This window comes from Alligator mississippiensis, chromosome 2 (assembly GCF_030867095.1).
Source record: "Alligator mississippiensis isolate rAllMis1 chromosome 2, rAllMis1, whole genome shotgun sequence".
Taxonomy (NCBI): Eukaryota; Metazoa; Chordata; order Crocodylia; family Alligatoridae; genus Alligator; species Alligator mississippiensis.
Window position 1 is genome coordinate 213,594,759 of NC_081825.1, and position 15,456 is coordinate 213,610,214.

General features: G+C 41.4%; 1 protein-coding gene across 2 annotated transcripts in view; it reads right to left on the reverse strand.

Moving 5' to 3' along the window:
- NAV2 (neuron navigator 2) overlaps positions 1 to 15,456 on the reverse strand; it is a 417,342-nt gene that overhangs the window by 157,387 nt on the left and 244,499 nt on the right. For both annotated transcript variants that reach the window (XM_059722729.1, XM_059722730.1), the window contains one exon: positions 14,139 to 14,528. In XM_059722729.1, the coding sequence (XP_059578712.1) occupies positions 14,139 to 14,528 (390 nt within the window). The remainder of the gene's footprint in view (positions 1 to 14,138; positions 14,529 to 15,456) is intronic.

The window sequence follows — 15,456 nt, forward strand, 5'->3', positions numbered from 1 at the left end:
GAGAAACCTGGTAACTGCAAAATTTGTGTCACATAGGCAGTGTGGCCCACAACTGGAGCAAATGGGCATTTTGCCCCAAACTCGGGCATTCTGGGGAGCCCAGACTGGTCAAATGTAACTAAAAATATCAATCTTCCTAAATCCACTAGCCACATGGAATATGCATATATCAGGGAAGTCAGGATCTGACTTATATCTGAGACAACCCAGACCAGAAAATTTCTGTGGGTGGCACTGAGTGGTGTCAGTAGCAGCTTCCTGACTCTGCTCATCCCAGGTTTACTGGGGGGAGGAGTTCATTCCCCCTAGCTACTTTTAAACCTAAACTGTCTCGTCTGGGAAAGTCAAATAATACAGGCTTCTGTAAAACAGATATTCTCCCCTGGGAACTGGACTGGGACTGCCAAACACATTTCATATAAACAATTCAACAGCCATCACATGGTAACAATTTTTGGTTACTGCTGCCTAGGGCTAGGTATATTTCTACTTGCCAGGCCTCCTGGGCCCATACTTCAGACTTATCTGCTTTGCCTCTGATAACCTACAGTTAGAAGCCCTTTCATTTGCTGAAAGAATGAGGATCCAGCAGAGTGTTCAATCTAAAGGAACTTGCTTGCTGCCACAGCAGCATGATCTCCAATACAAGCATCATGCTTTACATACTCTTTCCTTGTAAATGCAGTTGCCTATGGAGGGACTAATTCTGTACCACTGAAGCATAGGGCAGTTTTTATATTTATCTGCATAAAGTCCATATTCAAGTCTGTCAGTTTGTCCTATTCCTGTGGGACATTTGTGGGGGAGAAGGGGAACTTACTTAAAAACAAACAAAACACAAGCACCATGCACATGCTCATGCTCACGCTGCTTGTCCTGGTTTAAAATTCTTGTTTCCTCTTAGAACATTAGCCAGTTTTAAACTATCCAGGTCTAAGAGAGACTTGGCAAAGGGAGGAGGTATTAGTGTGTAAAATAAGGACACAGGCCTGCAAGGGTTCTCCTTTGTCTGGTCCCCTGTTATTCATAAATTGATTCATAGATTGTTAGGGGCTGGCAGGGACCTTGCAGATCATTGGATCCAGCCCCCCCACTCTAGGTAGGAAGAAAACTGGGGTTAGGTGACCCAGCAAAGTGACTGTCTAATCTCCTCTTGAAAACCTCCAGAGTAGGTGACTGCACCGCAGTCTGGACACCCTGACTGTGAAGGAGGTTTTCCTGGTATTAAGTCTGAAGAGGCATTCCAGGAGTTTGTATCCTTTGGTCCTGGTCTTCCCCGGGGGTGCCCTAGTCTTCCTCGGGGACCCACTGACCACTTCACACCAGGATGACACAGATCCGTTCAAGAGAACTCTCTGGGTCCTACCATGCAGCCAGTTTCCCACCCACTAAACCGTAAAGCAGCTGAGCCCACAATCTTCCAGTTTATGGCAGGCAACTAAGCTCAATAACCCAAGAGGTAGCTACCAGCCCATATATCCTATGTCAGAAACATACAGCCTCCTTTGCCAGGTCTACCATTGCTGTGAACGTCTCAATTTGCCTGTGTTAATTTCTTGAGGATTATACAAATTTAAGTCACTTAATCGATTTAAGTCATTTAAATTGATCAATAATCCAAATAAATGAACTGACCTACTTTCCTGTTGTATCTACCCTCTATTTTTGTTTTTCTCAAGCACAGAAGCTGCTTTTTTAAGAGACACATTAGAAATGAAGTCAGTGCTGCTTCTTCAAAGATGGGGAAAAAGCAGTCACAATTATGCCATGGGACACTACATATACACTAGTGTCCAGTTCTTCAATGTAAACAATCTAATTTACAAGAAATGTGCTACTGTAACTCTCTGGCCTACTGCGTGTCAATGCCTCTTTTCCTACTGGCTGGCTCCAGAGAATATACAGCCTAGACTGGCTTAGCTCAAATGATAGAAACCTGGAGTTTTGATGCTGAAGGTCCAGGATTTAATTACTACTATACTGTCTGTACCTGTGTGAAGTCAGGAACTAGCAGCAGCAAATAGGAAAGGTGATACTAATTGCCTTTCATTTTCTTTTTCCCCAAGCAACAGCCCATACTAGCAAGAGGCACTTTGTCTGACAACTGCGGATCTCAACTGATGCAAGTAAGCTAGAAGATTGCCTTACCATAAATCACAGGTATTAGCAGTTTCTTCCTCCTCCCACTGCTTTTTTTGTAAATACAGTATCTCATTTACTTTTTAACATACAGCCCATAATTATTTGTGTCACTGCATTCGTGATGTTGATTTTCCCTTTGCACCGATACTTACTTTTTTCAAGGCTTATGCACTGTAGTAACACACAGTGCTCCCCCACTTTATGGCAAGAGGCAGAAGGCAGCCAGCTGTGGGACAGCTGGATGGGTAAGGGTGCACTGAGTTTGGAAAGTGAAACAGGACACATGAGGAATGGGAAAAGAAGTGTTCCCCACTGCAACATCTACACAAAATATTTACTTCACAGTAGACCAATTAGCTGCGCAGTAAACATCATGCATTTACACATGCATCCCTATTAGGCTGGAGTAAACTAATTTAACTCCACAGCAGCACACATGTAGACACAGTCCTGGCTGGCTGGGGCATGAAGGTGTTTCAGAGCAGGGGCTGCCTGCCAGCTAGCCCAGCATTGAAGTACACTTGGGGCCCAGCCAGCCCCTCTGCAGCATGTTGAGCCAGGGGAACAGCCCCAGGATGGCAACCTGATCCCCCTCCTTCCCCATACTCCCTGCCAGCTGGGGCTGCTCTGACCCAACTCAATGTGCTGTGGTCCCAGTCGCACGTGCAAACGTGGAGTCTGGGAGCAATAAACTCCAGAGCAATAAACTCCACAGTTTATTCGTGCACATTAATTGCACGTGTAGATGCGCCCAGTAACTGTTTACAAAAAAAAAAGAAGCAAACTTCAGGTTACAGGTGGAAATTTTGACACAGTCAACAGTTACTTTCATTCTTCCAAGACAGGGCCATGCCACTACAATCCACAAAAACATTTCCACCTCAATTGGCAATATAGATGAAATTCCTTGGGAAAAAGACCATTTCTTATCAATTCCCACTGCACAGTTGTATACTCCATCTATTATATATAAATTAATAATTTTTTCTTTTTCTTTGGCTGATAGTGGCAGTGGTGGTGCACTCTCAACTGTAACTAAGTAGAGAGACATGAACAGTGAGAGCTACTATTTAGGGCACTCATTACAGCAGCACATTGATTCCATCTTTTTGCTCTTGATGGCTGCTAGGGCACACCTTGTGTGGAAAAGTTTGGAAACTCAACTGTGTACTCCTACATGTACTGAGGGGAGACAGGACAGGTATTCCCCTTGCAATACCACTCAGATACCTGCTATGTGATGGGGACAGCAGGCACACCCATAGCATGGCAGAACACTCTCTTCAGTCCTGGATTTTGCAACCGCAGGGAAATCTCTAGCATTTTTGCTCAATTTGTGAAATAAGTCCTGCCTGCCTACCTCCAGAAACATGACAGACTCTCAGCTGCCTTTGTTGTCAAATGCACAAAATTTCTCAATTCTGTGAACAAAGCCACAGATTTCTTCCCTCAGGAGTGGCAGCTGGTGTAAAGAAGCCATACATGAAACCAAACCAGCTTTAGGAAAGGTAACACAAGGACAGCTGGGGACCCTGGTGAAGTCAGTGAATCCCAGAGTATTGGAGGGAGACAGGTGCTGATGGGATATGGGGTAGACTTGGTGTGGGAGAGTCTGACGGTAAGATTGGTGGTATTGGAAAGTATATGGAGTAACTTGGAAAAACCGGTGTGTATGAAAGCTGAAGACACCTTGAGACTGTGTTTTGAGGAACAATGGCAATCCTGGGGGTGGGAGGTTTGTATATCGGGTACATCTAAGAAGTCTCTGCAGCTCTACCTATGCCAAAATAGCTATTGCAATAGAGCCTCCTAGTGGAGACGTACCATACATTGATGGAAGCAGTTCTGCATATAGTGGCACTACCTCCTAGGACAAGATAAAGAAAACTGACCAAAAATAGCACTATCTGCATCTACTCCAGGGGCATTATTGGCAGGGCTGTGACATCTGAGAGCTGAGATGTTTTTCATCCTCTTAACTGACACAGCTATGTCATAAAGTGTATAATGCAGATATGGCCTGAGATAACTTTCCCCTTATACTTCTCAGTGACCAGGCACCAGCAAGAGTTGCAGAGAAAGCAAAAGTATGGATGCCACCTAGTTGCCTGAAGCCATCATGGTCCCTAATGACCAACAAGAGGAATTGAAAGACTGCAACTAACTTCCTGCTTGCATCCCAGATAAACATGGGGGTAGTTGGGATTGTAGTTGGGATATGGAATGACTACGTACACAGATGCATCAGTATCTCTCAAAATACGTGAATTTGGCGACCCTGAACCATGATTACACCATGCTGCACAGTGTGATACACCACAGACTTAATGGACTCTTCTACCATTAATACTATGCATGTTTTGGAGAGGGAGGATGGTTCTCTACCTTCCCTGCTGAAAAGCAGAACTCAGAGACACAATCCTTTCAACATGTTAGGAACCTTAGCAATTTATGGCACCCAGTCTGAATGGCTAGTTGGGATGTGTTAGCCTGGCTAGCCCTGCATGCTGCCTGATTGGCAGAAAGGGGTAGTAGGACTTCTCTTTAAGTCTACCTGCAGCAATGTGTCTGGGGGGACTGCAGCTTTAGCTTCAAGCCAGTTTCATGGCTCTATGGTTTTTGTCTCCTGATCCCTGACCTTGGTTCTTGACCATTAGCTTGCTTTTTGTTCCTATTTTCAGTCTTAAATCATGGACCAGACTGCCCCACACACCCTGGTCTGCAAGAGCCACTGATAACAATTTTATCCATTTACATTTTCATCTCCATCCATTCTGCCCTGCCCACTCCATCCCTGACCTGCTGCTTACACTGACTAAGAGCTGTAGGGCCAGACACAGAATACATGCTGATTCCAGTCCCTGTCCAGCTTGGTAGCTGTGGCAGTGGCAGCTCTAGCACTGGTCCCACTACAGCCAGGCCAGGAAAGGCCCAGAAACAGCATGCACTCTGGGTATGGGACCAGAGCCAGAACTCTGGGTAAGTTGCAGCAGGGGGAAAGAAAACAGGGGGAGGATGAGACAGAGGCAGTGGGACAGAGGCAGCACAGAGCAGAGGCAGGGGAGGGCAGGCAGCATGGGGCAGGATAACAGAAGGCAGGAGGGATGGGGGCAGTGAGCCAGTCCCCTTTCACCTTATACTAGAATCCAAGATAAGAGGCTTTTTTCCCCACGTTCCATCATGTTAAAATGATCAAATGTCAGAACAGAAGCCTGTTCCAACAAGACAGATGGAAGTTCAAACAAACTACACATTCAGAGAGAGAAGAAAGATAAAATGAACTACATTCTAATGATTATTAGTCATGTTGGAGCACTGAAGCCATATACGGTATACAGTTTTCAACCCTATTCATCAGTCATACTTATATATCAAGCCCTAGAGGTAAGGACAACCATTTAATCTGCAGTGCTAATGAAATGACCAGGCCACTGCAGTTTATTTTCCATCAGTCAAGGCAGGGGGCATGAATACTAGGGAGATTACAAAGTTCAAAATGCATGGAATGGGATACAACATGAGAAACTGGACACTGCTGGAAAATCTGGACACTAATGAATATTTAAATTTGGAAGCCCACCTCCTTCAGAGAAGAGAATGGGTGTGGATGAAGGATTTTTGATGACTCCTGCCTTGTTGTTGTTCTTGTAGTTGTCTGTTAAGTGCTAGCAATGTGTTCAGCTCTGTAAAAGACACAAGGGAAGAAGATGTGGTTCACACATCTTCTGAATAGTCTAAATGGATATGACATATATTGGAAGCAAAACATGCTGAGTAAGCCAAAGGACAGTTCCAGAGTAAGGGCCACTGAAGGAAAGACAACTATTTGTTTCAGCAGAAATTGGATCTTGCCACTCTAGTTTATTTTACATCAGTCAGGGTAGGGGGCATGAATACTAGGAAGCTTACAAAGTTCAAAATAGATGGGAAACAACAGGGGCATGGATCCATTCAACTCCCAGTGACAGCAGAAGGGCAATTTAGTGTGCAGACTTTGCAAAGGTGGCAGGATATGGGAACCACTGAAATTCTGGCTGCAATTTAAACTGGACCCTTAAAATGTAGGATTTGTGTTTTTAAATAATAAATTGGAAGGATGATGCCATTTTTGCTACTGTAATTCAATACTTCAGACTCTATCAAAGGAGGTGAGTTGTTAGACTTTAGCCCCTTGTACATGTGACAGGGGCGTTTTCCACATTGTCTCAATCTGTCTCCCTTAAAGTGACACAATGAGTGTCAATTTATGCCTGTCACTCTGTTACGGCTGACAGGTCAAAAATCTCCAAATTGCTTCATGCGCTATTCAAAGTTAAATACGGTAGGGGGCGCTGCATAACAATTCAACCCTGCTGACCTCTTAGTACTAAATTACAGCAGGGGGCACTAAATTACAGCTCACACAGCGCAATATGTGCAGATCAGTGACAGTTGTTTAGTTTTATTAATTGACATATTTTACTTAAGTGTAATAGTGTAATGTTCATTACATAGTTCACGTATAGTTGGAGCACCCCAATCTTCAACACACCCTAGCTGTCAGTAGAGTGAATTTGGTGATGACTAACACAAAAGGGATTCTTTTAAACATTTATTTAATTTAATTAATGAACTTAAAAGGGAGTCAGCAAATTGATGCATGTCAGGCTCTTCAGCTACACCTGGTGTACTGAAACATTCATTACACAAAAAAACAGTGAATTACACTGCAAATTGGGTGAAAGTACCAGTGAATTGTAGCGACATCTGGTGGGCAAGGAGGCTCAGGTCATTCAATTTGGCAAGTTAACATGTATGTGACACGTAAATGTGACAGATTTTTTGTCCACAATGGGACAACTTGCCGTGATCAAACTAAAATACATCCGAGGTGGTCTAAGTTACCACACTCCAGGACAGTCTGACATGACAAAACCTCGTGCATGTCATTATGCTAACTAAATGGTGATTTTTTGTCAAGTTTCATCACATGTATGTGGGCAAGTCTCCACGTCTACAAGTGCCCAAGAGGTTCTAATTTGGGGTTTACTTCAACCACCATAAAACCTGCTGCAAAATAGAAAGGGAAAAAGGAAAACTTAAGTATAAGCACCAACATTTTGTATGTGGAATCAATAAAGCTGGAACAGGTTTTCATGGAGAATGTCAACACTTTTGCTTCATTTGCCATTAAGAACTGAAAATTACAGCGATCCCCACACAAAAAACTCCCCAAAAATACTGAGACAGTTGAACTTGAAAAATTTAGAGGCTCTCATTTTCATTTTTACCAGGTCACCTATCCTACTCCTTGTTAATCATTCATTCTTTTAATAACTACCATTACTACTACTAACTAAGGCAGCAAGATTTTTCACCATTACTGTTTTCTTGATCTGCAAAAAATATAAAACCTTCTTTTCTTTCTCCAAGAAAGCTCTTCGCTTTGACCCTAGTGAAGAAAAAAGTCCATGTGCAAATCATTAATAACTTCAGAGTAAAAGAATGTATATGAAAAATCCTAGAACTGGTGGTTTCCAGGCAATATCTAATGAGAAAACTTAATAGGAATCAACTAAGGCACGTGTTACTCAACACCCAGGGAAATCGATCCTTTTTCTCATTTCTCCAGCACTGCATACTAATTTGTTGTAGATCTGATACTGATCATTGACATTCAACTAACGACAAAACTCTTTATCAGTATTTTTCTAAATGTATGTAGTTTACAGTATTTTATAGGATCCTAAACCACATGGACAATCTTTAGCTAGAATCTATCCCCAATTTCCCTTTTGTGCCCCCCTGTCTATGGTTAGAAGTCATGGCAAAGACTGACTTCCCAAAGAGTGCCCTACCCTGTGACCTCTTCAATCTATTTCCACCTCAGTTCTGCATCCTGGCTTCACAATCCTTTCAGAAAGATTACTAGAAACCCTAAACAAGTGAGAAGGAATCATTCTGCTGGCCATTTGTGTGCATATGCACACTAACACACATGAAAATAGCTGGGGGGTTCCCATTTCAGGAATGAGAATCTGCCATTGCTTGCAGCAATAGTGCTTGCCCCTAGGCAGATGAGTACAGAGAGTGTTCTGAAAAAGAGACTGTATGTGTTACTTCATGTGGTAAGAGCAAGAGCAACACAGTCAAATGGTTTCTAATGCAGTGCTTTAAAAGAAGAAGAAAACAAATTATATATCAGTGTTAAAGCTGGCCAAAAGCTGGAATTTCTATTCCTCAGGAAATTCCAAAATTCTAAAAAAAGTTGCCTCCCGTTTTGGGACAAAAAGTAGAAATGTTTGAACTTCTTGCAGGAGACGATAATTGAAACATTTTGTTTTGGACCGCAAGTAGATACAAGGGTCAATGACTCCTCAACTGCATGAAAGCTCCAAAACAAGGAGATTTGGGAATCCCTGTTCCAAATCAGTCTACGCGGTGAGGCTGTCTCCACACTGCCCTCTAGGTGATCTGTCAAAAAACCAGGCAGATTTCTGATAGCAACCACCCTTTGTTTGGTTAGAACTTTAACTGAAACAATAGATGAAACTTTGGGGCTTGAAACAGGAAACAGTTACATCCAAAAAGGTGTCATCAGCCCTCATTAATGCTCACTTTGCTAATTTTCTCTCCATCTTTTTTCTTCAATTTAACTCACTTTGCCGTATCTCACAAAACATCACTGTCTAGATCACACGACACATGCCCCGTTAACAGATGCTGAAGTAAGTGTATTGGGATGCTTTTGGCCAGCCTCCAGCCTCTTGCTTTGGGTGGAGTCACACATTGCTTCCACAGAAGGTCATGGCAACAAGGTCAGCACATTAATTCAAATGTTAAATGGCCCATAACCAAGCAGGGCCTCTTTGTACAATTGCTTGGTTGTTTCACACTATGAAATGATAGAAGGGAAATTAACTCCACATCCTCCACTTGCACTCCCCCACTTACCCTCCCCACCCCCAAAGAAAGATGAACATCCCTAGCAAAAGAGAAATTGGAATAAACTACCCTTTCCAGACAGTTAAAGTTGACCAAGTTGAGGGAAGGCTTGCCCCTTTCAGTTGTGGGAAAATAAAAAAAAATGGGTAGGTTAAATGATTCCAGTCCCAAGGGATCAGTCTTCCCATCAAAACAGTGCAGGAGTTACTTTAGATCTAGACCAGTAAAATCCTGTGGCCATGCACTCACAGGATATAATAACTTGAGGAGTGTGGTATTCAAGGATCTTGTTTGCTTACTTACTCCTCTGCATGAATCTGAACTCTCTGTGGGTTCATTGTTTTGCTGATTTTTTGGCTTCCTGACAAAACATCTTTCCTGGATGGGTTAGTCTTCGGCAGTTCCAACCCTGTGGCCTTCCTCCATCAGTATGGGTTTGGAAGGCCACTGATATTTTCTGCTGGGTGAGGTCCTAAGAAATGACATTTTTCTATCCTTATGAAATCAGTAGTAAAGTCTGCCAGCGCCCTGCTTCAACTGACTTAAAAATAGGCCAAATGGAACTTCCCATGACCCAGTACATTTGAGAGAAAGCATCAGGAGCATAGGGCTAAAATAATTTATCTTGGCTATTGGATTTATTTTGGCTATAATAAATATTTTGGCTTCCTTTCCTATCAGTTTGCCAATAAAAACATAGATCCAAGGTTTTTCAAGCTGCAGCATTATAGCAATTTTGAAAATGACAAAGTGAAACATATACCACGAATAAAGGGCTATTCATGCTATAAATGCCTTTTTGTGCTGCCTTTTGCATTCTGGACTATAACTTACAAAAATATTGTACATACTTGCCCAATAGTTTATCTTAAAAAGTCTTTTTTTTACAGAAAATTACATTGCTGTTGTACAAGCTAACTCTCTCCTATCTAAACTCTATATTGTTCGTGTCTCACTGAGACTTGCCCCATTGAGACTTTCCGCTACCCCATTTTTTGTTATTGTGAATAACTGACACTAGGGAAGATGACTCAGAAATAGAGGTTGCAAAAACATCTGTTTATACTGAGGACAGCAATCCAGCATTGGTAGGTGTTGGTATGGTTTAGAAAGGTAACACCCCCACCTCTGAGACAGAAGGTTCAAATCCCACAGTCAGTATTAGGATCAACTCCAATTCTGTCATTTAAATTCAATTTTGGAGGATTGCCATCACATGTGATTATACTCTGAAGAGTGTCTCTAAAGCCAGCTTTGTGTGGTTATTTCTGTATCTACTCCTATCAAGAAATAGTAATCTCTATTACAAGTAGTAGAGATTAAATATAAATCAAGTACTAATTGCCCTAGCTTTGAAACCACAAATAATAAAGATTAAAATAATTATAAAAATAATAAAGATTCTATCATTGGAACTTAGTTAACAATTAAAATATGATACATGAGCCAGAAAGAAATCTGGATCACTCTCCTGTAGCCTGTTTCAGTTAGTAATGGCAGTCGACATGATTCACTGCATAAAACATCCATATGCACTGGAAAAGAAAATGCCATTTATATATGGCTAATCTTATGAGCCAATGCTTTTAAACCAAGGTCCCTTCAACCAGACATCTTGTCATATCATTTGTCTCTGTCAATTAAATAAGCCCCAATGTCCAAGCCTACCAGTGAAGCCTTAGGCCCCCTCTACACATGCAGGTAAAAGGTGTGATGGGATGTAATGCACGATCCACACAATCACGTACTAGATACCATTGCACCTTTCTGCCAGTGCTGGGGGAGCCTGATCCTGGGCTCCCCTTGCACCTGCAGGAAGCAAGCTCCTGCAGCTGGGAGTCCCCTCAATTGAGGAGGCTCCCAGCTGTGAGGATGTCCCACACACCCCTGGGGCTGGGGACAGCCACAATCTCCCAGGCTTGGGGATGCATGAAACCCCTGGGCTTGCAGAACAAGACAGCTACAATCTCCAGGGCCCAAGGTTTCACGCTGGGCAAGGTGCATCCCTGCATCTGGGAACCCTGTCAGCTGACAGGGCTCCCAGCAGCAGGGGAGACCCTGCTACATGTACAAATTAAAGCTCAATAACAACCAGCTATAATGTTAGTATACATTTTCGAGGCCTAACTTTATAGCTGGCTAGAACTTTTTACCACATGATAAGAACTTTGCACATGTAGCTGGTCTTAAGATAATTGCACAATACCTGTAACCTGTAGAGGGACCTTACTGTGTCTGCTCTATTAACCTATGTACTCCTGATACTGCTGGTAGTTAACTCATTGTTTGAGACACCACAATTGAGAGAAATGCTTGGAAAAGTCGCATTCCAATCTACATTGTTATTTGACATGTATTGGGTTTTTTTGAGCCCTATTAGAGGTCAGTGCTCTATATTTTAAAGAGTTAAAAATGTGTAATGTTTCAGATGCTGCTAAGTTTAATGCCATATTATGCAGGGTAGCCAGTTAGTTACAAAGCAGCAAAATGATTTGTGAACATCAGTAAAGACACTGCTGTCTCTGAAAAGGTCATTCAGGAACTTAAAACGTTCCTGTTTCCTCTCATCCTTATACCCTTTCATGATAAGTTGAACTTCAACTATAAGTTTATGATTCTGTCAAGGGAAGTTTTCAGTTCCGAGCAAATGATTAGATGGAGCCATATACAATACCTTTATAGGAATGGCAGAGAACACAGGAGAGCTCTCTGAAAACTGCAGTGAAAAAAAAAAAGGCTTGGAGACTGAGAATATTAAAGTTCAACACGGGCCATTTCTGGCACCAGAGAGGCCTGCCATAATCCTCAGAAGGTATAACCAGAGTGTTCAGGTGGCTTTTTTCCTTTTAAATTGTCTACTTCTGGTATGTGCACAAACAGTTCCATAATTATGCCACAAATGATATATTCAGAGGGTTAGCATAAGAGCTACATTTCACTTAGGTCTTTATAATAGGGCACAAGAAGCTCTTAAACAGTGCCTGGGCCACCCATTTGTCTTATAGGCAAAGATGAATTTTTTCATATGAAAAGAAACGTCTGTCCTTTCATATTATGTACATATTATATTCATAAGCTAGAGCCTTAATAGACCCTGCTTCAAGTCTTTCATAATGATTCAAACTCATTTTCCCTCTCTTAGTCAATTTTACAAGAGAAATTTTGAGTGACAATCATGTGACCTTAGGAAAATCAGTCATTGTTAGCACGACAAATGAAAAACACAGGTACAAGCTGCTTTATTTTTTGAATATGTAGGCCATTTTAGTAAAGTATGTGTTTTCACTATAAAAGCAGCAGGTTCTTCATATAACATGGGAAATTTAATGCCATTATCTCCATATATTTTCCCAATGGGTTGTTTTATTACAAAGCTCTCTTAAAAAATAAAAGAGAGTAAAACTCCCAAACTCTTAGAAAGAACAGAGTGAACCAATGCTTCCAATGTAATAATAGACTCGTTAGCATATAAACTCGAAATCTTTGGCCTAATCCATTATTAGAATAAACACTACTAAAAATGTTAAAGAAAAGCAAGGATGTAATATTGCCAAAAAAGGAAAAGACCAGTTATAGGAAAATTGCCATTTTCAGATCAATGACTTTTTATCTTATCATCAATCAAATGTTGATGCATATGAACAACGAAAAAAATGATTTTGCTAGCCAAAGGAATGGTGAAATGTTGACTTAAAATCTTGCTAAGTTTAAATAACTGTCCATCAATTTGTATGTCTGCACTTTCATCTGCGTGTACATTTTTATTTTGCATACTAAAATATTTTTCACTTGCACTGAATGTAAACAGACATCTTCCTTGTGAACTTAAAACAGACAGACTTTCTGTTCAAAGTTCAGACAGCAGGAGATGTTGCAATGTAAAAGTGCCTCAAGTTCACCATCTTGTGGAGACAATGAATACTGCAGTTGGCATTTGGTTTTGGATACTATTGGCCCTGAAAGTTCTGCACAAGTCTGTTACTATTCAGGAACATACTAAAACACATCCTTAAGTTTCAATTACTTCAGGGGAATTAAGAATTATTTATGCAATTTTTAGCGATGCATTGTTGATTTGGAGCCACAGAGATCAACATATAGATACAGATTGCAAACATTAGAAATATGTGAACAGTTCATTTAAAATATAACCCTCTTCTCCCTCATATAAATTTCAATTTAAAATCAGAACAGAACTTTTGAGGAGCTCCAAAAAAGGCTGGGTATTTTTTTTCCTGAACAGCTTTTTATATTTCTAAATGTGAGGTTTCATCTGGACCTTTCAAGCATTCCATGGAAATGATTCTCCTAACAACTGGTCTAAGCTTAGGTTTGTAGCTCAGCTAAGCAGCAGGACACTTAAACATAAGAAAGTAACAGCATAGGTAAGACCAACAGTTCCCAAACCATGGGTCGTAACCCCAAATGGGGTCGCAATATCAGCGGATGGGGTCACGGGGTTGGGAGAGAGGGGCCATGCTGAGGAAATGGGGTCGTGCTGAGCAAATGGGCCCATAAATGGGACCATGCTGAGGAAAAGTTTGTGAAGTACTGGATAAGACCCTAACCATGACCTTGTTGAAATATGGCTGGGAACCTGCTCTCCAAATCATATTAAAACATGCACAATATATTTGCTACCTTTAAACAGTGACCAAAAATTACCAATATTGTTCCACTTCAAACAGTGCTGGGATTTGAATACAGTAGAACCGGGATACTTTGCAAGATTAGGTTCCTAACCCTGCCAGAAAACTTAAAGGCTCCCAAATTAACTGGGCATATACAGAGCCACAGTGAACAGATGTGAGGGAACACTGAGGTGCTCCAGCTGTTTCCTGTGGCTTGTATTTCATAGCCATTTCTCCAATCAGCTGCACACAATGGCTGATGAGCTCTAACTGAGCGGAAAAGCAGTACTCTTTGAAGTAAAAGCCACAGCAGACAGCTAAGTGGCTTCTTCCTAATTTGACAACTTGCTATGAATCAAGTGGGTTGTGACCACTTGGATATGACCTTGGTTCTACTGTACCATTATGCATAGTATTTAAAAGCCAATTACATATACTTACCCACTTGTAATGTCATCAGTTCTTATATTCTTGCTCAGAACATCACCATCACTCATATAGCCAGTGGCATCCATGCTGATGCCTTCAAGATCTATTTCATCACCAGCCTTGTCTGAGATGTCCACATGGCAAACGTTACTACCACGGGTTGCTAGCTGTCTCCTCAAAGGTGCTGAATACATATAACGCCCAGACTCAGCATTGATGAAACGGCTTGCATTAGCTCTTGGCGGATATCCATTTCCCATCGATGGAGCATCACCTGCCTGAAGGCGGGGACTTGATTGTCCAAGTCTCCATGATAAAGGCGTTGGTCTTCCCGTCAAGCTGAGAATACTGCGACCACTTATTTCAGTTGTGACATTGGTGTCAAATGTAGTCTCCAATGTGCTTGAAAAATAAAACATTGAATTCAATCTGCACTTATGTCATACAGAAGCATAAGAGTTCCAGTGAAGGTTTTTCATGTATCGTAAAAAATTTGGTTTCCAAATACTGACCGAGTTTTCAAATGCAAGTGACACAACAAAAGTCCAAGTGTGTTTCAGAAAGTAACAGCGATTTCAAAATAAAAAAAAAATGGCGTGTGCAACAATCATTTCCTGGACCACATCACTTCTTTATATAGTTATAAATGATGGGTGTGTTTCACAATGCCGCCTCAGTGCTCCCCACTGCTGTCTAGTTTATCACTTTGTTGTACACATACAGCATGGGCAGCTATTTTGTTGCTAGTTTCTGAAACATGCTCATATATTATGCAGTTCATGATCTACTCTAAAATAAAGAGCCCCCCCTGCCAAGTCACCAAATGATTATCTTGTAATGTTGGAGAAGGGGCAGGTGGAGAAATGTTAGGGGTTTTTTGCCAGGGATTATTCCTAGTATCCAAGCATATTTCTCCCTTTCAGTCAAAGCTAAACACAGTAGATGTTTTCACCATTCCAGGCAAGGGGATTAGGCTATTAAGCTGATTAAAAGAATGCCTTTTGATTCTGAGCTGCTATTTTTATGAACCGTATTCTCCTTTCTAGCTGCACTCAACAAATATCCCAATTAGGTTGGCAAAGCTTCAGCCAACAAGCCATCGGCCACCTCTTTAATAAGTAAAACGCAGAAATATGAAAATAAAACTCTAAGATTTTATATATGTTTACACAATACTTTGGTTTACAAATGCATTTTATCTCTTGACTACTAAATAAAATGTCTGGCAAGACTCATATTAACCCACACCCTATATTCTGCATGCCTACATGGGTAAGTAAGCTCCTTCCCTTTCATTATAAATCCTAGCACAGCCTACATGGGTGAGGCG